Source organism: Spinacia oleracea, chromosome 2 (genome assembly GCF_020520425.1).
Source record: "Spinacia oleracea cultivar Varoflay chromosome 2, BTI_SOV_V1, whole genome shotgun sequence".
Taxonomy (NCBI): Eukaryota; Viridiplantae; Streptophyta; class Magnoliopsida; order Caryophyllales; family Amaranthaceae; genus Spinacia; species Spinacia oleracea.
Genome location: NC_079488.1, coordinates 94,588,707 through 94,615,463, shown reverse-complemented (window position 1 = coordinate 94,615,463; position 26,757 = coordinate 94,588,707). Strand labels below are relative to the sequence as shown.

General features: G+C 36.3%; 2 protein-coding genes and 1 long non-coding RNA gene across 4 annotated transcripts; 1 reads left to right on the top strand and 2 right to left on the bottom strand.

Annotated features, from left to right (window-relative positions):
• Window positions 1-1,515: 1,515 nt before the first annotated feature.
• On the bottom strand, window positions 1,516-5,120 carry LOC130468024 (uncharacterized). 2 transcript variants are annotated; one of them, XR_008928313.1, is made up of 3 exons: window positions 4,162-5,120; window positions 3,652-3,718; window positions 1,516-3,219 (listed from the first exon to the last, which is right to left on the bottom strand). It is a non-coding gene; the product is annotated as an uncharacterized lncRNA (long non-coding RNA). The 2 variants fall into 2 exon arrangements; XR_008928312.1 differs by having other exon boundaries at window positions 1,516-3,718.
• Window positions 5,121-15,490: 10,370 nt separating this feature from the next.
• LOC110805447 (putative pentatricopeptide repeat-containing protein At5g09950) lies at window positions 15,491-20,843 on the top strand. Its single transcript, XM_022011052.2, has 4 exons — window positions 15,491-19,012; window positions 19,130-19,401; window positions 19,537-19,574; window positions 20,423-20,843. The coding sequence occupies exon 1, from the start codon at window positions 15,654-15,656 to the stop codon at window positions 18,813-18,815; it is 3,162 nt and encodes a 1,053-aa protein (XP_021866744.2). The 5' UTR covers window positions 15,491-15,653; the 3' UTR covers window positions 18,816-19,012; window positions 19,130-19,401; window positions 19,537-19,574; window positions 20,423-20,843.
• LOC110805445 (LRR receptor-like serine/threonine-protein kinase GSO1) lies at window positions 19,934-24,796 on the bottom strand. The gene is made up of 2 exons (XM_022011051.2): window positions 21,076-24,796; window positions 19,934-20,761 (listed from the first exon to the last, which is right to left on the bottom strand). The coding sequence occupies exons 1-2, from the start codon at window positions 24,473-24,475 to the stop codon at window positions 20,394-20,396; spliced, it is 3,768 nt and encodes a 1,255-aa protein (XP_021866743.2). The 5' UTR covers window positions 24,476-24,796; the 3' UTR covers window positions 19,934-20,393.
• Between the last annotated feature and the right edge of the window lie 1,961 nt (window positions 24,797-26,757).

The window sequence follows — 26,757 nt, the reverse complement described above, 5'->3', positions numbered from 1 at the left end:
TTAATTTGTACACCCACAAAGTTTGTGAATAATGTTTTGACACTATAAAATAACAATAAGGGTGTGTATAGAAATGAAAAAAGTAATTACGTTGCACTATTTGTGATTACATGATCTAAAATTCCTAGCATTTATGAAATAGGGAAAAAGTATTCCGCACTTATTGCATGTTAACTAAAAGAAAGAAAGGAATAACATGTCATCATAATATCCCATTTTATTACTTTAAAATAAAAAAACATAAGGAGCGATTATGCGAATCAACTAAAAGTTTAAAATTACTTCGTATATGAAAATACATTAATACTGTTATTTTTTATTGTAGAATCTAACATTTAATTTTAATAAATTCATAAATCGACGTGAACTCGATTTTTTCCATAATTTTCAATTAATAATAAAATTGTAACATTAATTAGAGAACTGTTAAATGTCACCATTACGTATGTGATATGAAAAAATTCTAGCATAATAGATATCCCGTGCATTAGCATGGGTATAAACTAGTATTAACATTAAAAATGGTCGATCGAATTGGTATTCTGACCTCTGTATAAAAAAAAATCATGAAAAACATTCAAATGTTTTTGCCACAGGTTTATAATAATTTTATTGTACTATACTATGTTAGAGTAACTTGTAACCAGCTTCAGAATAAACTAGTTTTAAGCCCGTGCGATGCACGGTGCGCTCTATTATTTCATAGTTTGAACAACAAACATCATAGTCTCAACGTAATATCAATTTAAATTTGAAAAAATAAAATCATTTTAGAAAAGTGTTTGTTTTATTTATTTTATATATATTTTATTGAATAATAGTTATGTGTTTTTCAATTTGAGATTTTTGCTGTAATTGATTTTGGGATATTTTTGTCATTTAACACCTTAAAAAAATCAATTTTTTTAAGTTAACAACTTATTTAATTTTTATTATATATTAACACCTTAAAAAACAAAAAAGTTTAAAAATGGAGACCATCCTTAACGTTTTCCTGCAAAAATTACCATGGAGGTCTTTGTTCAGAGCTATCATATTAACTGATGTTCAGAGCTATCATATTGACATTCAAAAGCTCAACTTCGTCCACTTCATAGTTAACAAAAGTGTAGTTTCCTGAAAATCCTTTATGTTAATGGGTCTTCACCTAGCAGAGTCGTCATATTTCAAAGCGTATCAACTTTAAGTCTTAAACTAACAAATAAGAATGCTAAAAGGAATCATCACGATACTTGTTGAGTTGCCGGCAGGCTGCAGTACAGATGTACATTATGTTTTGGCTCATATATGTATTAAGAAAATTACATACGGAGTAAAGGAAACATTAAGTGGTGACGATTTCTAAACTTTTTTATTTATTTTTAAGATGTTAAATTCCAAAGCCGAAGTCGAGAAATCGGAAAAAATGAACTCATAGAAAGACGATCGTGTTTTTTTTTTGAAAATTTTCAATTTATAGAATAATAATTTGTTGTATTTACATAGAAGTATTTAATATGTCTAATAGTTACTACATCTTAGTTAAATTCTTTGTACAATACATGATTAAAGTTTTAGTATTACATTCTTTAAAAGTTATTCCTAACATAATACGGAGTAGATAAAATCAAACAGATTAGTTACAATCAAAAAAACTATTCTTTAATATAAGAAAAATTATAATTGCGTTGTTGATGCCCTGCATTCCACACCAATGACCTATTCCTTTGCTATGTTGTCGATGCCGATGTTGTCGATGCCTCTTATTATTTTCCCTTTAATCTGCAAAGGAACGATATCAGTTATCAATTTGTTTTTATTTATAACTATTAAATAGGTAAGTCTTCTATAGGACCATCTTACACATTAAACCGCCAACGTCAGCATTAAAAAAAATATAATTGTACGATAACAAAATATAAGAAGTATATGACAAATAATAGTAATGCCACATTGTTATTATAAAGCATGCACTCTTAATTGAATTACACATCAATTAGTTCTCAATCATTTTAAAAAATGGGTACATTTTCTATAAGAACGCCTTACAAATTAGACCTTTATCAATATCAGCATTGAAAAACATAATTGTACGAACAAAACATATGACAAATAATCGCAGAGCCATATTGTTATCATAAAGCATGCACTCCTGACTCCTGACTCCTGCTTGAATTTCACATCAATTAGTTCTCAAGCAAATACTTCGTATTGATTTATAACGAATAAAATAATAATTCTTTTTGGCCGTACTTTCTGGTCTTTTTGCGTAAGAAGATGATCATTGATTTTATAGAAATTGGACTTGATTGTTCATCAGATTACATTTGGATCATGAAATATTGAAATATGTATAGGTGTTATACTGGTTTAAGCTCCCTAGTCAGGGACTTTCTAGCATAGGCCACTCATTCTAAGTTGCACAATAATTAAACAGAATGTGAACATGATATAAGCAAGCTAAACATAAAACATGCTATTTAATGAAGGGTAAAGAATCTTCATGCCTGACTCTTCTGTGTTATGTAGATCATTTCTCCCCTTAGGCCCTTATAGTGTTTGCATCAACAAAGGACCTGCTGAGTGCTGATGATTGGACAATAATCCCATCCCGAACAAAGGACCTGCTGATGGTTGGACAATAATCTCATCCCAAGGCTCAATTACAACATTAACAATTGCATATTATCTAATGCTAAGACAGTGACTCAAGTCTAAGATATGTCTTACTCTCACTTATCCTAACATTCCACTTACTGTCATACTGTATAATATAACGTGTAAACATTGAGAAATTAGTTGTTGGTCAATAAACACTGAGAGTTTGAGAGAAAGGAATAAGAGGCAGAGAATAAGTAAGGTGTTAAATTACAAAAGCTGAGGTCGAGAATATCTACTCTTAAGTTGAGCCAATCAATTTCTGTAAAGTGAGGGCGTATTAGACATAATCCATGTCATTATCATTATTATGCCAAGGGCTAGTGATGCAAATAATATTGAGGATAATTAGCATAATACCCTTCAAGTCGAAGGAGCCTCCCAAATTTTGTAAGCTGAGGTACGGCACAAAGTCGCCCATCTAATGCTCTTGAGGATCGAGCAGGCGAGTGAACACAATAACCCGAAGGACTACCAGATAAACCCTAAATAGAAATTTTCACCGATGTACAACAGCCCTGATGTCAAAACTACAATCTATCTATCTACAATTTACTGAAATTAGGAAGCAACTCACAACACCTGCAAAATCACGGTATATCAAAAATTCACAGCAAAACCATAACCCCCATTGAATAAACAACAAACAGTACCTAAATTCTAATGCTAGCAAACACATAATTGAATGACCCTTTTCAGTGTGGCATTTCGCCGAACATTTAACATGCATTAACAAAGAATCCCCATGGACTCAGTAACAAATAGTACCAAAATTCTAATATGCTAGCAGAGAAAGAAACACATAATTGAATGACCCCTTTCGGCGCGGCATTTCGTCGAACACTTAACATACATTAACAAAGAAACCACATTTAACGAAGATTCAATACCAATAATCCCACTAAACAAAGAGGGGTGATGGTGCATTATCAAGAATTATACACCCACAAATATGAACAGATAATTTATATCTCAATTGATTCAATTCAATACTTATACTAATGATCAACATACCGCCACACGCATTTGATTAAGTCCATCATTTCAGGACACCATAAGATAACCATTGTTCTTATGAACCCTGGAAAAAAAAAACAATTGCATTTTTTCATAATCAGCCTAATTAAACTTGCTTCCCAAAATACAACTAAATGCAATTTCAAAACAATCACATGATTAAACCAACAAAACTACCAAATTGCACAAAGTTAATCAAACGGTAATGACAACTGATATAAACCCCTGAAAAAAACAATTGCATTTTCACATAATCAGCCTAGTTAAACTAAGAAACCACGTATCCTATTTGTAACAACTTCTCATTAAAAAAAAGTGAAGAAAACTCTTATATCATTCTCGACAACTACTTCAAAAATGAATGAAATAGAAGAGATAAAGATATTCATCGCATTCCACACAAATTGAATTGGACTATAATACTTCAGAAACGAATGAAACAACATGGATATAATAATGTCCCGAAATGCCGAAAACAAAACCCAATCTTGAAATTAAAATACAAACCTTGTTCTGCATATATTTAGGGCTTGTCTTTAGTGTCATAATTTCCAATCTGGAAAATCATCTTCTTCTCTAGATCCTCTTGTCTTTGAATTTCCACCATAGAGAAAAATATTGATCACATTCCACACAATTAAATTGAATTGAACTATAATACTAATACTCTGTAGAAAAGGAGGAAAAGGCGAAAACATAGAGAAGGAAAACTCTTGAAAAGTGAATTTCAGATTTACTCACTTCCATGTTTTTGCAAAATAAAAACGTTTGAATTGAACTCGTACGAGAAGGAAGAGAATTATGAAAGATTAAAGAGTAGTTAGTTTACAGATGAATTTCATAGCGAAACGACGGGATGAAAGAACAGAAAAAGGTAGAGAATCCAAGGGTTTTTTATTTTTTATTTTTATATAATAAAATTTTGAAATTCTAGGAGAGTACCACATGGCTCTCCAACCTCCTGCTATTAAATATTAGAATAGATTTAACCTATACTTTTATGGGAAGGGGAGAAAGTAGGATTGTTTTCTAAATAAATAAATACAGAGTTATTAAACAAAACAAACCTTCTCCCTCTCCCTCTCCCTCTCCCTCTTCCTATCCCTCTCCTTGGTGTTCGGTTGCTCTCCACCCCCCCCTCAACGTCGGCGATGCCCTCCCCTCACCGCCACCACTATTCCCCCCTCCAATGGCTCCAAACCCAGAAAAATAAAAATAAAAAAATCATCAAGAAACCAACAAACCTAGAAAACCATAAAAATCATTAGCATATCAAAACCCAGAAAAATAAAATAAAAAAGAATCATAAAAAGCCATCTAGAAACCAACAAACCTAGAAAACCATAAAAATCATCAACAAATCGTAAAACCCAGAAAACTCAAAAAATAATAAAAAATTATCAACAAACGAATAAACTCAGAAACAAAAAATCATCAAAAATCACCAACAAACCATGCATAAAGTTATGACCGGTACCGGTTCTTGATTTCTTGGACCCGTTTCCTAGTGGGTACCCGATGGAACTGATTCCGGGAGTATACATAACGCGTTTTGAATAACAAAATCTCCTATAGCCATTTTACTTAAATGTTGAACTTATTTTTAGGTTACTTTAGCATAATAGGTATACAAGGTTGGCCTAATCCACTATCAAACCAACACTTATTCTGCCACACAAAGTTAAAACCCTAGATCTATCTTTCAATCTCTTTCTCACCTTCACCTTTAATCTCTCTCTCATGGTCGAAACTCTCATATGCTTAAATTCAAGATCCAACAAACAACAAGAAAAATTAATCCAAGTTCGTTCGATATGTTCTTTCTCATGTCATCTCCACCAAATCAATGTATTTTTTCGTAACTTATTTTGAATTGAAGCATCAAGGAACAAAAGAACTTAATCATGACTTTTTTGTTTGTAAAATTGAACACTTTATTGAAGCATCAAGGAAATAAAACTTATATGCATGAAATTTTATCATGAATCTTATGATATTATAGTTAATGTACCTAATCAAACTACTCTTAAGAATTTTATTATTTATTTATTTGAGAAACAAAGAAAAATACACTAATGAAAATCATTTGGACAACCAGTTATGGAACCGGTTCTGAAATTTTTTTACTCGGTTTAACCGGGACCCTTTCCAAAAATTATGGAACCGGTTGTTGAGAGTAGTGTTGCAGATGGTCCAAGCCCAAGTGTTAGAGTGGCCCAGTTCAAGGCTCCAACTTGTTGACTTCTTTTCTTTACTATCCTTTTCTTTTATTCTTTCATAAAGTTGCTAGCTATATAAGCTATGCACAGTTGTTCTATTAGTTAGTTTTTTTGATATACTCTGCTTGTATCAAACGCATACACAATTTTTCCTTATTGAATTAGTTTTAGTACCTGAGCTCAACATCTAAGGATGGAGCAGTGATGGTGGAAATCTGGTGTTCTTCTTTTTCCATTTTCACAAACTTTAACATGGTATCAGAGCGAGTGTTCTGCGCTTCCGCGATATTCGGTATTTGATCGGAGGTTCTAATTGCGATTCTTGAGTTCGTCAAGCTGTTCGAATTTTGGTTTGATTTCTTGATTTCCTCAATTGATTCTTGATTTCCTCAATTGATCTCTTGATTTCGTGATTTTGTGTTCGGTTTTTTTTTACTGATTTCGTTGACATATTTGGAGGATTTCGATTTCGGTGTTGTTGTTGAGGATATTTCTTTTGATTGCTTGAAGTTTTTTGGTGATTAGGTTGAATCCTATTTTTTTTTGGAGTATTTTCCCCAATATTAGGCATACTTTTTTTTTTCCAGCCCTAAAATTTTGGTCGTAATGGGGGACGAAGAAGTTGTTGATAATAGAGTTTTGGAACCAACACAAGACCCTAGTACAGTCTACTACATCCATCCTAGTGATAATAACAATCACAAGTTTATTTCTGAAATTTTTGATGGTGAGAATTACTCTTCTTGGAAGAGATCTATGATAATTGGATTGTCTACTAAGAATAAGATGAGCTTTGTTGATGGCACCTTGCCTATGCCTCTTACTACTGATGTTACTTACAAAGCATGGATTAGATGCAACAATCTCGTGATTGGATGGATTTTGGGAGTCTTAGGACCAATTACAAAGAAGAGTGTGTTCTTTTACAAGACTGCTAGGGAGATGTGGATGGATTTGGAAGAACGATATGGTCAAGTATCATCTACTGAATTGTATGGAATACAAGAGGAAATTAGTGCTGTGAATCAAGAAAATGAGGAGATAGCTGAATTTTTTGCAAGGATTAAGGTTCTTTGGGACCAACTTGACGACGTTAATCCAATTCCTGTTTGTACTTGTAGTGGTTGTGTGTGTAATGTGACTGGAAAGTTTGTTAAGATTCAGCAAGATTACAGACTTCTTCAGTTTTTGATGAAACTCAAAGATGAGTATAAGCAAGTTAGAAGCAATGTTTTGATGATGCAACCTCTGCCTACCTTGACTCTTGCATACAGAATGCTGCTACAAGAACAAAAACACAAGCAAATCAGTGAACAATCAACTGCTAATGAAACATTTGCCTTTGCTGCTGATAGAAGAAGATTATATGACAATAAACCTACTAAGAATTTCAATCAGATTGGTTTTCAGTCTCAGAATAACAAGGTTGGTTATCAAGGAGATAGAAATGGAGGAAAGCAAATGGTTGGTTATAAGAGAAATTTCAATAATCTGAACTGTGAGCATTGTAAGAAGTCTGGCCACACTATCGAGAGGTGCTACAAATTGCATGGTTATCCAGCTGACTTCACATTCAACAATCAGAGAAGATTTGCTAATTTTGTTCAAGGAGACAATTCTCGTGGGGATTTGGATAATGGTGGACATTATCAGGATGAAAATATTACTGCAACCTTTACAAGGGAACAATATACCAAGTTGATGAGTATTTTGGATGATTCAAAGGAAGTGGCAATGCCAAGTTCAACAGCTCAAATGAAGGCAGATGATAACAACACGAGTGGAGCATATTTTGCAGGTAAACTATGTCTTTTCTCTCTTTTTAAAACTGGTTGGATTGTTGATAGTGGTGCAACAGACCATATATGCCATGATTTGACTCTGTTTGACACTTACACTACACTAAATAGTGATGACAATACCATTACCGTCCCGGATGGTAGGAAAGTTCTGATTTCTCATATAGGCACTATCACACTAGAGAAAAATATCATCCTTAAAGATGTGTTGTATGTGCCTGACTTCCATTTTAATCTGATATATGTTCATAAGTTGTGTAAGGACATACATTGTTGTGTGAAATTCACCACTGATTCCTGCATTATACAGGGTCTCACCTTACACCGGGAAATTGTTCTTGGTAAGCTGAAATCTGGACTTTATCATGCCGATGACAGACTTTATGACAATAAGTTTGAAGAGAATACTCCTCACATAGTGAATGCTGTAAGTGGTGAAACAGCTTCTTATGCTTGTACAGTTAATAATAATGCTAGACTTTGGCATTTAAGGCTAGGGCATTTACCTTTTAGTCGAATAGGCCATGTAATCCCTGATGTAAAAAGTAAAGGCTTGTGTGATAATATGTGTCAAATCTGTCCTCAAGCTAGGCAATGTAGGATGCCCTTTCCTCGTAGTCAAATAAGAACGACTAAACCTTTTGACATGCTGCATGTAGATGTTTGGGGACCTCTAAGGTTCAAAACTCATAATGGTTGTTCAATGTTTCTGAGTATAATTGATGATTTCAGTAGATATACTTGGATTCACATGTTGCATTTCAAAACTGATTCTGTTCAGACTTTAGAAGATTTTGTTACATTTGCTGAGAAACAACATGATTGTGTTGTTAAATGCATAAGAACCGATAATGCAAAGGAACTTTGTGAAGGAAAGATTGTGGATTTTTATAGGAAAAAGGGAATAAACCATCAAACTAGTTGTAGTGGGACTCCTCAACAGAATGGTGTAGTTGAAAGAAAACACAAACACCTCTTAGAAACAGCTCGGGCTCTATATTTTCAGTCTAAACTTCCACAAAAATACTGGGGAGAGTGTGTGTTGTGTGCAACTCATTTAATTAATAGAATGCCTCTATCAGTGCTGAACAATGCCACACCCTATCAGAGACTTTACAATACTCTCCCAGATTTGAGTCACCTTAGGACATTTGGATGCCTTTGTCATGTGTCCACTTCTACAGTTGGTAGATCTAAGTTTGACCCTAGGGCAAATCCTTGTGTTTTTATCGGCTATTGCCCTACTCAAAAGGGATACAAAGTTCTTCACCTTAATGATAAGCATATTACCACCAGTAGAAATGTTCATTTTCATGAGCAATATTTCCCCTTCCATATTATTCATTCTGAGCCGAAACAGCCTTTTCAATTTTTTTTGCCTAATACAAATGACACACACATTTTCAATAATCCATTTGATGATTTCATAGATGGATATCCCTCTCCTACTCCAAACACTTCCTCTCTTCATCCATCCATATCTTCTTCAAATACTTCCTCCGTTCACCAAAACACAAATTCTGAACCTGACACTACTTCCCCTTCACACATTTCTTCTTCATCAGATATTTCTTCTTCCTTTTCTCCTTCTACTACTTCTCAAATTCACACTCTGGCTCCAACCGAAGTTGCTGATATTTTTTCTTCAACTAAGCCCGAACCAGGACCTAGGTTCTCTACTAGACCGAAGAAACCTCCAGCTTGGTTGGGTGATTATGTTTGCAAGACAGTAAAGAGAGCTGCTAATGGGTCTCATTGGTGTAACCTGGTCTGTTATAGCACTATTCCTCAGTCTTACAAAGCCCTGATTGCTCATTCTTCCACAATTTCGGAACCCAATTGTTACAGTGATGCTTCTAAGGATCCAGAGTGGGTCAATGCAATGCAAAAAGAGCTTGATGCCTTGATGAAAAACAATACTTGGGAAGTTGTTGATCTTCCTCCCGGGAAGAAAGCAATAGGATGTAAGTGGGTATTTAAGGTAAAACTAAAAGCTGATGGTACTATAGAAAGGTTCAAAGCTAGGTTAGTTGCTAAGGGTTATACTCAAAAGTATGGAATAGACTACGCAGAGACTTTCTCTCCTGTAGTGAAGATGGCAACTGTTAGGAGTGTTATCGCCTTAGCAGCCAGCAAAGGATGGGACATGTTCCAATTAGATGTTAATAATGCGTTCCTACATGGGGATCTTAATGAAGAAATATACATGAAGTTACCAGAAGGGTTACCGGCCTTGGGAGGGAAAGTATGCAAACTCAAGAAATCTTTGTACGGTCTTAAGCAAGCATCACGACAATGGTTTGCTAGGTTATATTCAGAATTATCTGCTCAAGGTTTTGATCAGTGCAAAAGTGATGCTTCTCTGTTTATAAAAAGGGTGAATGATGATATTACTATTGCTGCCGTTTATGTGGATGACATTATTTTGACCGGCAGTAATATTGACACAATCAACAGTCTCAAAACTCATCTAGACAAGACCGTTACCATAAAAGACTTAGGCAAACTCAGTTTTTTTTTTGGGTATTGAAGTCAGTTATTTGGATAGAGGAGTAGTCTTAACCCAAAAGAAATTTACCCGGGAGTTATTGGATGAATGTGGTATGCCTTTGGAAAAAGGTGCTGTGACCCCTCTCCCTCAAAATCTGAAACTTCAAACTGATAAGGGGTCGTTGCTACCTGATCCAACTCTTTACAGAAGTCTAGTAGGGAAGTTGAACTTTCTTACTCATACTAGACCTGATTTGGCTTTTACTGTCCAGTGTCTAAGTCAATTTATGCAAAGTCCCAGGACTTCTCATTTGGAAGCTTTACACCATACTTTAAGATATGTTGCACAGACAGCGGGGCAAGGAATTTTGTTGCAGGCATCAGACAAGTTGACTTTACAGGCTTTTAGTGATTCAGATTGGGCCTCTTGCCCTGATTCAAGAAGGAGTATAACCGGATATGTTCTGCAACTTGGAAGCTCCCCTATTAGTTGGAAGTCTAAGAAGCAACCCACTGTTTCAAAGTCTTCATCTGAATCTGAATACAGGGCCATGGCAAGTGCTGCAGCTGAAGTAACTTGGATGGTAAGGTTACTTAATGAACTTGGCCTTACTAATTTACAGCCTGTTACTTTACATTGTGATAACCAGTCTGCAATTCACATAGCCAAGAATCCTGTTTTTCATGAACGCACTAAACATATTGACATTGATTGTCACTTTACAAGGGAAAAGGTCCTGGAAGGTCTGATTCAACTTACTTATTTGCCTACTAAGTCTCAGTTAGCTGATGTTTTCACGAAGATTCTCCCTTCTGCTCAATTCAATGAGTTGTTGTCCAAGCTCGGTCTGTTCACACCACAGCCAAGCTTGAGGGGGGATGTTGAGAGTAGTGTTGCAGATGGTCCAAGCCCAAGTGTTAGAGTGGCCCAGTTCAAGGCTCCAACTTGTTGACTTCTTTTCTTTACTATCCTTTTCTTTTATTCTTTCATAAAGTTGCTAGCTATATAAGCTATGCACAGTTGTTCTATTAGTTAGTTTTTTTGATATACTCTGCTTGTATCAAACGCATACACAATTTTTCCTTATTGAATTAGTTTTAGTACCTGAGCTCAACATCTAAGGATGGAGCAGTGATGGTGGAAATCTGGTGTTCTTCTTTTTCCATTTTCACAAACTTTAACACCGGTTCTGGGTTTTTTGACCGAGTACCCTATTTATGCTAAAAATATGTAGTTTCCAATTTTAATACTCCATATGTGACATTTCACCTTGACATGTCATTGCGATACAAATAATTTGTTGCAAGTTGCGACCTTTATCACTTTACTTTTATTTTTTAGGTGGTAAAATTTAAAATTTAAATAAGTAAGTGGTAAAAAAAGCAAATTGGTTTATTTTGTAGGTGGTAATTTATCTTTGTTTATAACATCTTTTTAATCCAAAATATAAATCGTTATATAACGCATAAAGGTTTGTTAGATATATCTAACACAATGTTGCAATATCCACAACGTACATGATGACCAAAAAAAAAAGTCTTACACGACGATGAATAGAGACGGATTCTTGGTGGGTGGTTGAAGAAGAAGAGTCATTCAAGCTAATGACTTTGCTTGTTTTTGTGCAATCATTGTTGGGGGTTCTCAAAGATGAAGACGACGTCGAATAAACTACAAGGGAATTACTTTGCTTAAAATACCCTATTGTATTTACACTTAATTTCTCCATCACCTTTAAATTGATAATGATATTTAACGGACCTCTAAGTTAATAATCCTGATATAAAACCAATATAAATATCTGATCGACTTCAAACTTGTTACAAAACAAATAGTTTACTACTCCGTATGTATTAAAAAGTTTTTGTATTTAATCTTCCGTGAACCAATAAGTATTAAGAAAAGCAACTAACTAGTGATGTTGTCCAGGTTTTCCCGTTTTAATTTTTGGCCTTGGTGGTTTCCTTATTCTGAGTCCCCGCGTCGCATCTTCCCTAAGGACCTTGACCTGATCAATCAAAATTGTTATTAATTACATATTACTTTTAGGATAAATTGACTTTTATCGTTTAAAAAGAACACCAATTTTTTTTTTATCATATAGTAATTTCAAATTTTGATTTTATCACCTAAAACGGTAAATAAATAAATTATGCCACTACTAAACATATTCCGTATATAAAAACAATAGTGGGGGCCTACATCTTTGTTTATCCTTATAATTTCCATGATTTTTCTTCATTTCTCCCCTCTTTCACTACAATTCACTTTTTCTTAACATCAATTTACACAAAAAAATCAACCTCCCTTATTTCCTTTTATGCTTACTCTCACCTACCGCCTCGTGTTATATGAATGAAATCATAGAAATCTACAAGCAAATCCTAAAGTAGCCATTATAGTCAGTGGCGGATCTTGACCACTTTTCTTAGGGGGGCCGAGTCGGAAAATAAATCTCTATTTTATAAATTCAAGTCCATACAAATACCATATTTTAACTCTATTATGAACATGTAACACATTATTGTTAATGTAGGTTAAAGTAAAATATTATTAAATGAAACACTTCGTGTTACGGAAGTTCTCATATCACAAATTCACAATTTCTTTTTTTTTTGAAAGGGCACAAATTCACAATTTAGTTTTGGCTACTCAGTATTTTTTCTTTCTCTCTCTATATATTACTCTCTTTCTCTCTCTTCTACTCTCATTAGTCATTAGTTTCACAGTTTTACTGCTCCTTCTCTTTTTCCTCAGTTCATGTCTCTTTCTCCCCCTTTTACTGGCACCTTTATGCCTGGGACCCACCAAAATTTAGCACTTTTATTAAAGAATCAGACGTAAATACTCCGTATTGTTGGAACGCGCTACTGTTGCCAAGTTTTCGAGGGGCCAAATACCATGTGTTGGGCCTAATTTACTCATTTACTTGTTACTGTTTGGTTTGGGCCAAGATTTGAGGGGGGGGGGGGCAAGCCCTTGCCCGCCAGACAGAAGATCTGCCCCTGATTATAGTAGCCCCACAAACAATTCCGCCATTTTTTCTGTTAAAAGGTGGTATTTTTTTTTTAAAGGTGATAAAATTAAAAATTGACATTAGTAGGTGGTTAAAAATAAATTGATGTGTTTTTTGCAGGAGGTAAATGTCTAACTTATCCTTACTGATCATCTTTTTAATCCAAAACATAAGTCGTTATATAACATAAATGTTTGTCAGATATAGCTAACGTAATGTTGCTATAGCCACATTGTACAAGATGACAAAGAAAGATAAAAGAGTCTTACAGGACGATGAACAAAGACAGATTCTTGGTGGGTGGCCGAATTGAAGGAGGAGAGTCATTCGAGCTAATGACTTTGCTTCTTGTTGTGCGGTCATTGTTGGGGGTTCTCACTTCTCAGAGATGAAGATGACGTCGAGTAAACTACAAGGGAATTACTCTGCTTAAAATACCCTATTGTATTTACACTTAAATTCTTCATCACCTTTAAGTTGATCCTCATTCTTTCGTGAAGAAATTACCTTGTATCGCTTTTCGAGAGTGTTGATTAACTAAGAAGGTTGATCATGTTTCAAGTAGTTTGTTTAATTAAGTGGATGTCTTGGAGGGATATATAATATGGATTAATGGTGGAGTTGTTAGCATCCGACAATATTTAGCTCCTTAAACTATAAATACGAAGTACATAATTAGGTCAGTATCAGTAGGTGACCAACTGACCATATACATTGGAGCTTTTTGATTAAGGTTTTCCTTGTGGCTTATTAGGAAGTTTAACTCTACTTGTAGTTTTAGTAATTTACTAATACTCACACCTGTTTTCAGACATTGATTTTATTTTCTCACAAAAGTGATTTAGGGTTTTAATTTTCCAACTTTTTTCTAAAAGGTTTTTTCTCACAAATGTGACACCATAAAATGTCTTTACTAACAAATTCCAATAAAAGGGATTGAAATCGAAGGGGAAAGGGAGATTTTGGTTCCCTTGTTGTTTTAAGGTCACGAGACGTGCACGTGATGAGCTAACGCTGGAAAGTGATGGTCAATGGTCATTTTCAGACTTAGAGTCAAAGTCAACAACAATAAACTTAATTTAACGTTTCATTTTGCCACTTTGCTTATATAAGTTCCTTGCTCACAGAGACGATTTCATAAATGATCATTTCTATAAAAAAAATCCTAAAAATTACACACATGATTCATGGGTTGAAACATCGATTACTAAAGAAAAAAAGAATAGATTTCCCTATTTATTCGGTACGTTGGGTATCATGCACGCGATCGATTTAACAAACAATTAATGTGGATAATTTTTTTTACTTAAACAATGCAAATTATGTTTATTAATGTTAATATTTTCAGTTTTATTCAATATTTGATATTGGAATAGTGAGAAAGATTTAATGTTAAAATAGAAAAATATGAGAGGTTTAACGGCCCAAAGAATTTGATTGGTTTAGATAACCACTTGCCACCTTTTTTGACAGAATATTAGGAACTCTTATGTTAATATAAATGGAATATTCTAAATGTAAAGATAAAAATGGGACATCCAAAATGGAATATTTAAAAAAATAAAAAAGGACGGAGAGAGTATGTGTTCTTTTTTGATAAAAAAAAACTCATTTACAGTGTGTTTTTTCCAAAAACTTTTGGGGGAGGAAGTATTTTGCATAACACTTATTTAAAAGAAAAAACATAACATGACAATTCTATAAATACGTTGAACTTCCAATAGAATGAAAAATGAAAGCAATGGTATAAAAAAAAGAACAATGGTATAAAGAACAATGAGCGATTTCCGACAATATTGCTAAAAACATGTTAAAATTTCCAAAATACGCCCCATTTTCTAATGATTCTCAATCTACCGTCCACGTCATCAACAAAACCGATTTAATTTTTTTTACGAGTCAACGCTACATCGCCAATTGAATTAGTGATAGACCAGTAAATCGCCAATTCAAATGGCGATGTGTCACTTTTTATTGGTTTTAGTTACTCTTTCTCATCCTCCATTTGCAGAATCGTGAAAAATAATTTCGAAAAAAGGGGCAAAATCACCAATTCAAATGGAGATGTGCTCTAGAAACATTATTGGCGACTTTGCCTTATAAAGTTGTCAATTCAGTTGGCGATTTATCGCTGAACCGGGAAAAAAAAAAATCTTCATGTCAATGCTGACGTGGACATTAGATTGGGAATTAATAGAAAATGTAGCATATTTTTGAAAATTTGACGTCTTTAAGTATTATTGCCGGAAACCGCTCGAGAACAATGGCATTCAAAAAATGATATACGGTACCCCTGTTATATAATACAAAATTACCAACGTATCCCGTAGTATCACAGGATGCCGCCACTCCACCCCAAGGTTTTAAAGGCCCACTTTCAAAGAGAAACGTGGAGGTTGGTCCGGACTCCGGAGGTAGTTAAACTTTGGCGCGAATTAGAAGTATGAACCAATTGTCCACCAATTAAACGGTAAATGTCTCTCCGATTGCTCCTACGGAGTTTTATCACATGGCGCTCCTGTCGCTTCACTACACTAGCCGCCACCTCTTTGTGTCCCGGAAACAATTGCACCGCCGTTTTCGACCACCGTGATCCTTTTCTTTCTCTCTCCTCTAACCCGCCTCCGCAACCCACTTGTCGCTCTGAAATTCGGGACTTTTTCGTGTATCAGTACCAGCATTCTTGTTCCTCAGTTGAAGCTAACCACCTTCATCTTGGAATTTACAAACATGGGTTTGAAGCAGATTTGTTTCTTCTTAACACCCTTATCAATGTGTATTTAAGATTTGGTGATCTTGTTTCTGCACGCAAGGTGTTCGATGAAATGCCTGAAAGAAATTTGGTTACTTGGGCTTGCTTGATTTCGGGTTATGTTCAAAATGGTATGCCAGTTGCAGCATGTGCTACTTTCAGGGACATGGTTTCTGCGGGTTATGCCCCGAATAATTATGCATTTGGTAGTGTCTTGCGCGCTTGCCAAGAGTTGGGGCCCGATTATATGAAATTTGGTATGCAAATTCATGGTTTGATGTCGAAGACGAGCTTTGCTCAAGATGCGCTTGTCGGGAATGTGTTGATATCGATGTATGGAAGTTGTTGTCTGGAGTCGATGGATCATGCTAGGAGAGTGTTTGATGAAATAGATGGGAAGATCCCGGTATCATGGAATTCTATTATTTCAGTGTACTCTGGAAGAGGAGATGCAATAGGTGCTTTTGAGATGTTTGCAAGGATGCAACATGGTGGTTCAGGGTTCAATTTTAAGCCTAATGCTTACACATTGAGTAGCTTAATTGCTGTCGCGTCTTCGTCTGCACATTTTGGTACATTCTTACTTCAGCAAATGGCTTCAAGAGTGCAAAAATCTGGACTTTTGGATGATTTGTACGTAGGAAGTGCCTTAGTCAGTGGATTGGCCAAGTTTGGTTTAATTGATGATTCATGGAAGATTTTCGAGTGTATGAGTGCTAAAAATGCTGTCACTATGAATGGCTTAATGGTTGGGTTAGTAAATCAAAAGAGAGGAGAACAAGCTGTTGATGTTTTTAAACAGATGGAACATTTGGTTGAAGTCAATACAAACTCTTATATGGTCCTCTTAAGCGCTTGTGCTGAATTTAGTGAGTTGGAAGAAGGGAGAAGAAAGGGTAAAGAACTTCATGCATATGCAATCAGAAATGGCCTAAGGGATGCTAAGGTTGCAGTTTCGAACGCCATTATCAATATGTATGCAAAATGTGGGGCTATACATAGTGCTTGTGCAGTTTTTGAACAAATGGGTGAGAGAGACTTGGTTACGTGGAACTCACTGATAGCTGGTCTTGATCAAAATGAACGGTTTGAAGATGCTGTGTTTAATTTCTTCCGTATGAGGAGATCTGGGATGAGGCCCACGAATTTTGCATTGATAAGTTGTTTGAGCTCATGTGCTAGCTTGGGTTGGCTGAGGCAAGGGGTGCAGGTACATGCTGAAGCACTTAAACTTGGACTTGGTTCTGATGTCTCAGTTTCGAATGTACTTCTTTCAATGTATGCAGGTACAAGAAGTTTCAATGAATGCAAGAAACTGTTTTCTTTTATGCCAGAGCATGATCAAGTTTCTTGGAATTCTATTATTGGTGCATTGGCTGACTCAGAAACGTATGCATCTGAAGCTGTGATGTATATCCTTGAGATGATGAGACTAGGGTGGAGTCTTAATGGGGTGACCCTAGTGAATGTTCTTTCTGCAGTATCCTCTGACTCTCTTTCACTTTCTAAATTAGGTCCTCAGGTTCATGCGTTGGCATTCAAATATTGCTTCACAAATAACATAACAGTTGAAAATTCACTTATCTCTTGTTATGGAAAATGCAGCCGGATGGAAGACTGTGAATTAATATTTTCAAAAATGTCTAAGAGGGATGAAGTTAGTTGGAATGCCATGATATCTAGTTGCGTTCATAATGAGCAGTTATCCAAGGCTGTTGATCTTGTATGGTTCATGATGCAGAGTGGTCAGAGGTTAGACCACTACACCTTTGCCACTGTTCTTAGTGCATGTGCCTCAGTTGCTACTTTGGAGCGTGGGATGGAAGTCCATGCTTGTCAAATCAGGGCTCATCTAGAATCTGATGTTGTGGTGGGAAGTGCAATTGTTGACATGTATGCAAAATGCGGAAGGATAGACTATGCTGCAAGATTCTTTCAACTGATGCCGGTAAAAAATTTGTATTCTTGGAATACCATGATATCAGGATATGCACGTCATGGTTTTGCCAATAAAGCTTTAGAGATTTTTGAACAAATGAAGGAAGGAGGTCAACCACCAAATCATGTCACTTTTGTTGGAGTCCTATCAGCTTGTAGTCATGGCGGATTGGTTGAAAAAGGTTATAAGCATTTTGAGTCTATGAGCAGCGAATATGGATTGGCTCCTCAAATGGAGCATTTTTCATGTATGGTCGACATTCTTGGGCGATCAGGTAAGTTAGACAAAGTTGAAGATTTCATCAACAAAATGCCTATGAAGCCAAACAATCTTATTTGGAGAACAGTTCTGGGGTCTTGCTGTCGGACAAATGGGCGCGACAGTGAATTAGGTAAGCGAGCGGCAGAGATGCTTTTACAGCTGGAGCCAGAAAATGGAGGAAATTATGTACTACTTGCCAACATGTACGCTGGTGGAGCAAAGTGGGAAAAATTGGCCATTACTCGGTCTGCAATGAATTTAGCTGCAGCAAAGAAGCAAGCTGGGAGAAGTTGGGTCACTATGAAGGATGGCGTTCACGTGTTTGTTGCTGGAGACAAATCACACCCTGAGAAGGATGCAATATATGAAAAACTTGGAGAACTTATGAGAAAGATAAGGGAGGCTGGATATGTACCACAGACAAGCTTTGCTTTGTATGATCTTGAACCAGAGAGCAAAGAAGAACTCCTGAGTTATCACAGTGAGAAACTAGCCATTGCTTTTGTCCTTACTCGCAAATCAAATTCCACTATCAGGATAATGAAAAATCTCCGAGTATGTGGTGATTGCCACTCAGCTTTTCGATACATATCAAAGGTCATTGGTCGACAAATTGTGTTGCGAGACTCTAACAGATTCCATCATTTTTCTGATGGCATGTGCTCATGTGGAGATTATTGGTGATATTTTGTCCACAAAATGTTGACTTCTTCAAGCCTTTCAAGTTTTCAAACATGAGATGGAAGTGGAAATAATAATGCTGTCTCTGGATTCGTATTACTTCATATGCTTTGAGCTTAGGAAGCACTAAAATGATGAGTTGTGGGTGACGCAGATTAATCTTATAATCTTGTTTCACGGACTGCACTTGAACTATGCAGGTAAATCATAAGCATCAAAGCTTTTTTTTTTCCTGGTACAACATTAACGAAGCATGGAAATGATTTAGATAACAAATGAACTTTAAAACAATGTTCAACATTTCTTGTGCGAAGTAGGTTTTCACCGGAACCAAGAAGAATCAACTAGCAAATCAATTGCATTACTCCTTGAGCCTAACAACAAATGAAGCCAGCCAAGAGAGTTTGTGGTAAGTTGAAACATGATTCTTGGAGTATGATGTTAAACAAGAGAAAAACGAGAACACCATTTTTACAGGTTTCGCAAAGCATACTATCAAACCCATGTCTGGATTTGCAAGAGTAGGGAGCACTATTTCTTGTCAATCATGCTCCAGGCCAAGATTTTGTTGCTTCACTTATGCTATAAGGTCAGCTGTTGGACTCAACTGCTCTTTCTTTATCTTTAGCGCAACCAGTGGAAATTGCTTTTTCCATAGAAGTGCCTAATGTTTAATCAATTTTCGATGATGCATCTACTTATCATGCTTCTTTTACATGAACAGATTGGCCATTGAAAGCTCAATTGCCTATTCCTCACCAGGTGATGTTTTTAATAGCCTGTTCAGGCATTTCTCAGGTTGTTTTGTTGTCCATTTTGAATTTTTGATTTTGTGGTCTTGGCACCATTCTTCTCAACTTTAAAAAAAATACAATATTTATCAGCAGTTCTATTAGTAAATAGTGTTCTTAATAGCTTTCAAATCGTCCTACTTTACCCAATGGCAATAAGCATGCTCTCTTAGTTCTAACTCCTGGATTTCCATTTCTTATAAGGTTGCATAACGGGACATAGAAATAGTTAAAACCTTGAGAAGAAAAAAAAAAACAAAATAAAATCACCTTGGTTACTTCAATGAACAGAATCAAGAATCACCCGTAATCAAGAAATTGGCCATTTTGCCATGCCTACCAAAAATAATTGACTAACAAATGTTACACAACTGCAATCAAATTCATAGGGGAAAGAAAGTGTTTCCATAATAGGAGAGAAGAAGGGGAATTAGAACAAGGGATGGAAAAGCTGAAAATTTTAGATTTCTAAAGAGGTTCACTTCAACCTAAATCAGCAACCCAGTTCTGAACTTTAAAGGCAGACAAATCAGAATCCCATTTTCTCAAACTAAAGTTAAACCTAAATTAGAAAGCCACGTGTCCCTCTATGCATGAACTTTTTTTTGTTTATTTTAAAAAATATGAAACACGTGGTTTTCTAAATTTCTCAAAGTAAATTTTTTTATTTACATCATAATAGCTGCAGCCTGCAAGCAGATTACAATAATAAAATCATCATCTAATCAGTCTGTTAGAACAAAATACTCTTCTTTGAAATGTACCAAGGAACACTGATCCAGCTCGATTTTCACACTAAGACATTATCTCTGTTTGCAGAACCAACTTTCCTGTTTCTGTGAATTTGGAGAAGTTGGTCACAGATTTGGCGTGAAGATGGTCTTTCTGCCGGGTGTGTCTTAGTGCACTGGAGTGCAATTTCAAGAACTTGGAGAGATGCATATTCTTCATTGGCGGAAAGAGGCTTCAAATTCAGGTCAAACAGCTTTTCTCGCTCTGTTCCTTCCATCTCAATATGTGTTTCTACCCATCTAACCATGTCTATATCTGTACCTAAACTTGAATCTGTTGGCATTCTTCCGCTTACAAGCTCCATTAGTACAATTCCCATGCTGTAAACATCACTCTTTTCTGTTGCCTTCAATGAGTACGCGTACTCTGCCAAATACAGAAAAACCAAAAATCTTCAAATACTATGAATTGAATAGACATCTTCTTAACAGTGGCTAACTGCATCACATATTTTTGGTTTGCTGCAGCTTTATGCGTTTCTTTTGCAGTTTTAGTAATTAATAAGCTCCATTATTTTTTATTTCTGTGGAGAAAGTTTCCCAAATTGATTGTTTATACGTATACAAATCCAAGTATGTGCGTAGTGTTTGGTGACATATATCATAGAAATTAATAAAATTTAAGCTGAAGAGAGAAATACCCATCAAGCAGATTGATGAGAATTGGGTTCCAAATAATACCTGGGGCGATGTATCCATAAGATCCAGCAAACCAAATACTGGATTCTGTTTCATTAATAGATTCATAATTGGCATGAATCTGCTTTGCCAATCCAAAATCTCCCAAATGAGCCTCCATGTTTGAATCCAACAGCAGATTACTTGATTTAATGTCCCTGTGAACGATCTTCGGAACACAATCATGGTGCAAATATTCCACACCTTGAGCTAACCCGACAGCTATTCTTAACCTCGTCTCCCAATCGAGTCCCTTTGATCCTCCCTTCTCGCTCCTACTTTCTTGTCCATGGAGCCAGTCCCACAAACTCCCATTCTCCATGTAATCATATATCAACAAATTCGAGCCTGCTCCTTTGTTACTGCAATACCCAATGAGCTTCACCAAATGCCTGTGCCTTATTCTCCCAAGTGTTTTTATCTCTCTTGCAAAGCTCTTATCCAACAAGAGATCATCTTTTCGTGGTATCTTCTTCACTGCGACTGTCTCTCCGCATGCTAAGTCAGCCTTGTATATAGTACCAGAACCACCCGAACCAATTATAAAAGCATCACTTAGATTCTTTGTTGCTTTCATAATGTCATCCCACGTATACTCTGATTGCCTCGTGGGGGATTTGGGATTGAGCAAACGACGGTTCGTGTTGGATCCCGAACTGTTTGAGAATGTGCTTCCTGCTTCCCGAGATCTCTTCATCATTTCTCTCTTCCGTTTGATGCAGATGGTTACTCCAAGTACTAAGACTACAGCAGCAATAACAGCAAGTAATAAACAGAGAACTAATGCTTCCAATGTATGCTTATGGTTGCTTGGGTTGTCTGCACTGCATTGTTCAAGAGGCTTCCCGCATAGGAGGTTATTCCCCACAAAAACATCAGCTGGCCATTTTGAGAGCTGTTTACCAACTTTTCCTTCAAGGTGGTTGTATGAAAGGTTAAGAGTGCTCAAGCTGCTCATTTCACCAATCTGAGGAGGAACCTCACCAATAAGCTGATTATGAGATAAACTGAGAGCTTCAAGCTTAGAAAGCGATCCGATTTGCGGTGGAATTTTTCCAGTAAGATTGTTGTAACTGAGATCAAGCATGATTTGGAGATTCCGGAGTAAAGAGATCTCAATTGGTATATCACCATTTAAGAGGTTATAAGATAGTCTGAGCTCATAGAGCTTGCTTAGTTTACCAATCAATGGCGGGATAGAACCAGAAATTTGGTTTTTACTGAGCTTAAGAACATTGAGAGCAATAAGATCACCAATTTCTGTTGGCAGGGTACCATTCAACTGATTGTCCTCCAGAGAAAGGACAAGGAGTTTAGAACAATTGAATAATTGAGGTGGTAAAGGACCAAAAAATAAATTTGAGGACAGTTTAAGCTCACCCAACTGTGGCAAACTCCCAAACCATGTTGGGATTTTGCCTGTGAGATGGTTTCCATTTAGATCAAGATGAGAAAGTTTCTTGCAAAATGAAAGTTCAAAGGGTATAAAACCCGAAAGAAAATTCCCTGAAAGATCTAACAACGATAATTCGCGTATGAGTCCGAATGTTCTAGGAATTTCCCTGGTAAAACGGTTGCTTCCTAGCCTTAGCCTTTCAAGCAAAGGTGAATTCCCCAGCTGGGGTGGAATGTCATGATCAAATTCATTGTTAGTCACATCAAAAGAAAGCAAAGAAGTTGAACTACATAAAGGAGCAATGCTACCATTCAGTTTGTTATTTGAAAGATTCACTCTTGTCAGATTAGACAGGCTTTTCAGTTCATTAGGGATATTACCTCCAATGGAGTTGTTGTACAGCATAAGCTGCTGGAGAGACTTTAGATTGCCCAATGTCGCTGGAATACCACCTGAAAGGCGATTATCGGCCAAGTCCAGAATTGTCAGCTGTTGGCAGTTCCCCAAAGTGAGTGGAATATCACCCATCAGATCATTCTGTCTGAGATGCAGGAAATTCAATTTCTTAAGTAACCCCATTGTAGAAGGTAACATTCCAGTGAATTGATTCCCATAAAAATCAATCATTTGCAAGTTTGAGCAGTTGCCAATTTCCAAAGGAATATCACCAGATAATTGATTGTTATAGATGAAAATCACCTCAAGACTTCCCAACGTACCAATCTCTTTAGGCAAACTTCCCCCTAGTCTGTTCAGGTAGATTGCCAAAGTCTGCAAATCGCTGAGATTTCCAATGGCAGGAGATATTGAACCAGTTAAGCTGTTGTTATACAGATACAGATCAGTCAGATTAACCAGACCATATAACTCGACCGGTATTGATCCATTGAGTGTATTGTTGGATAAATCAAGGGTTCTCAGTGACTGACATCTCCCGATTTCTGGTGGGATTTCACCAGAAAGTCTAGTATTTGAAAGATACAAGCTTTGCAGGTTAGTTGTATTTGAACAAATACTGGGTGGTAAAACACCAGGAAAACTGTTGCCTGACAAACCCAAGGTTACTAACTGCTTCATTTGGCCAAATCTTTCAGGAATAATTCCAGTGAGCTTGTTCATTGACAAATCAAGGGTTAGGAGATTACCCAATTTAGTTAGCGATCTTGGGATGGGACCCACAAGCTCATTTCCCAATAAAGAAAGATAATTAAGCTTACCCAAATCACCAAATTCTTCAGGAATTTCCCCAGAAATGCTGTTATTTGCAAGGTTTAAAGTATGAAGATTCTGAAGCTGACCGAGTTGCGGAGGGATGGTACCATTCAACATATTTCCAGCAGATGCAAAAACTGCAAGACTTGTGCAATTCCCAAGTTCAGCTGGTATAGGACCCACCAAAAAATTATCCAGCAAAGCTAAGGTCTCAAGTTTGGTTAACTTTCCTAATTGGGAAGGTATGAAGCCAGAAAGTCTACATGATGCTAAACCAAGAGTGACCAAATTAGAAAGTTGACCAAATGAAGGTGGGATTGGACCAGTGAGTTCATTGTCACCTATTCTCATAACACGCAAACTCGTGAGTGAGCCGAGTTGAGTAGGGATGGGCCCACTGAGTTGGTTAGAGAACAGAAGCAAAGATACTAAGGTGGAAAGGTTTGAGAGAGCAGTTGGGATTGGCCCACTGAGTTGGTTCATAGATAGGTCAAGGTGGATTAGGTGCTGTAAACCACCGAGTGAAGGTGAAATTGACCCACTGAGTTGTGACTTGGAAAGGTTAAGACTCACTACGTGTCGTGCCGAGTTACATGTGATTCCTTCCCATTTGCAGAAATCTGGGTTTGTTTCTGACCAGGTGTTCAATACACCATTTGGGTCTTCAGAAAATGATTCCTTCACCTTCAAGAGTGTCTCTAGAGTGGACTCAGCGGAGCACGAAACATATCCAAAATAGAAAGTTACCAAAAACAGAGTGAAAAAGAAACTGAAAACAAACCTTAAAACTGCCATTTCTATCAATATTGATGGAGAAAGCTCAAAGGGTTATTTTTGTGGTGAAACTTTTGATTATTTAGTAGAGTGAAGAAAAAAATAAGGATTGATTTCTTTCTTCGAAGCTCTGTTTGTATTACCTTCAGGCTCTGTTTGAGTTAATGCAGTCTGCAACTGGAAATGTTGGGGTAATGGAAAATTTTAGTAGGGAATTGACAGGTAGGGTGATATGGGTGAGAAGGAAATTTATTTACATGCAGATCATAAATGAGCGCCGAACTAGTGTTCCATTCATCGATGGAGAGAGAAAGAGAGAAAAAGGAGAGAGAATTTCACAAGTCAGAGTTATGGAAAAAGGTTGATGACTGTGTTCTGTGTTGTGTATTGCATTAAAAAACCAGTTGACTTTTTCCATGTAACTGTAACTGCTAAATTACGTATTCAACATCCTCTGTTTTCTTTTTAGATGTACCTAAAACACTCGTGCTGATTTTTACCTCTATTTTCGAGTGGGATTGATTTTTTACTATTCCCTTCGTCCGGCCATTTGACCAAATTGGTAAAAAAAAAAGTGGACGTTAAGCGACTAATTGGTAAAAAAAAGTGTCTCAGGCGACAATTTGGTAAATTTAAATCACAACGGTGACGAATAAGTCATAAAACTTGTCGGAATTTGAAAAACCTAACACGCTCATAATATTGTTTTTTTTCAATTTTTTTTTCTTTCATTTTTCTCCAATTTAATTTTATGATTAATATTCCAAATTACCAACTTCATTTTTATTATCTTTCCCTATTCTTCTTCTCCTCCATTTTCCTGCCACTGTCAAACCTAACTTCTTTCAGAGATGATAATTGTTTAATAAGGTTCATGAAATGTGGGAAAGTTAAAAAGGTTTGATGTAAGGCCCTGTTCTTTTGGACTTTTTTGCAGTTTCATTCAGTTCAGTTCAGTTCAGTCCAGCTCCATTAAGTTCAGTTCAGTTCAGTTCAGCTTCATTCAGTTTAATTCAGTTCAGTTCAAAAGAACGGATTCATCTTTCTTTGTAATTATTTTTATTCTTGATATTGCAATTAAAATTGACATTTATTACTTATATATAACTAGACTATGTAAAGTCTGAAATGAACATTGCAGATCCGTTAACGCCTGTGTAGAAAACTAGTTTTGGAAACAAGGGGAGGGGTGGGCTTGAAGCCCGTTGAATGAATTGTAAAATAATGAACTCCTACTCACAGAATTCAAAGGACGACATTATGTTATACTTCGGAAGCGCAAAATTTTATTTTTTGTCCATCCCTTAGATGTTATTATGTGCTTGCTACAATCGGAAAGAGGTTGAGCATATGGCTCTTAATGAACCCATACCATATGTTTGGTGGTGTGAAGGTGAACACTTGATGGGATTCACCTATGTAGGTGTGGAAGTGTGGCCGCTTCCTTTGAAAATTGTGATGTGAGCTATTCTCTAGAGCACCTATGAGCATATCCAGGTCGGACGTATGGCTAGTATAAGGCGTCACTTTATTCGCAGAGTCAGAATGTCATACATATTCAGTTGCGTGGTTTAAGTGACGGGTTTCTAACTCCCTATCAAGTTCAATACGAAAGTCACTTGGTAGGAAAGAGATCATAGCTTAAATGTCACTAAGGATTAATTCAAGTCGAAAGACATTGACATCTATTCAATTGTTTTGTTTTGCCCAAAACCAATATCCTTCTCTTTCTTCTTTTTTTTCCACATATTCGAACCTGTGGGGGATTGTTGGAAATTCTCATTGGGAAACACAAAGAAAAAAAGAGAGTGAAAAATAGGAGTCCCACATTGAAAAAACTATCCATATTCTCCTTGTTTATTAATTGGGGAATGGGTGTAACTCTTGTTTAAGAAAGTGTGAGAGTGGTATGGGTGGACACATAACACACACACGAGCGCCGGGCTCGGTACTTGGGCCTTGGGAATGCGATTCGCGGGCGTGTGGTGGGTTTTGTGGGTCAACCCTATTCTTTTTTGTAACCGGACTGTTTTGGTTAAGTCACTGTTACGGGAATCCGTATTGATTACGTAACCGTTGGATTAATTACCATTAATTACGTCTGTTACATCATTCATCATTTCTGACTGTTTTTTGCTGTTACAAGCCTTATTGCTTCTGACCTTTTTTCTGTTGGCTTTCCTTAATTCTGATTAATTAATCAGAATTTTGGATTCATTCCAAAACACAGAAATCATTCAAACACTTTTCCACAAATCTAAAACACATTCGTTTCTCTCACACAAATTGCTCTAGTTTTGGGC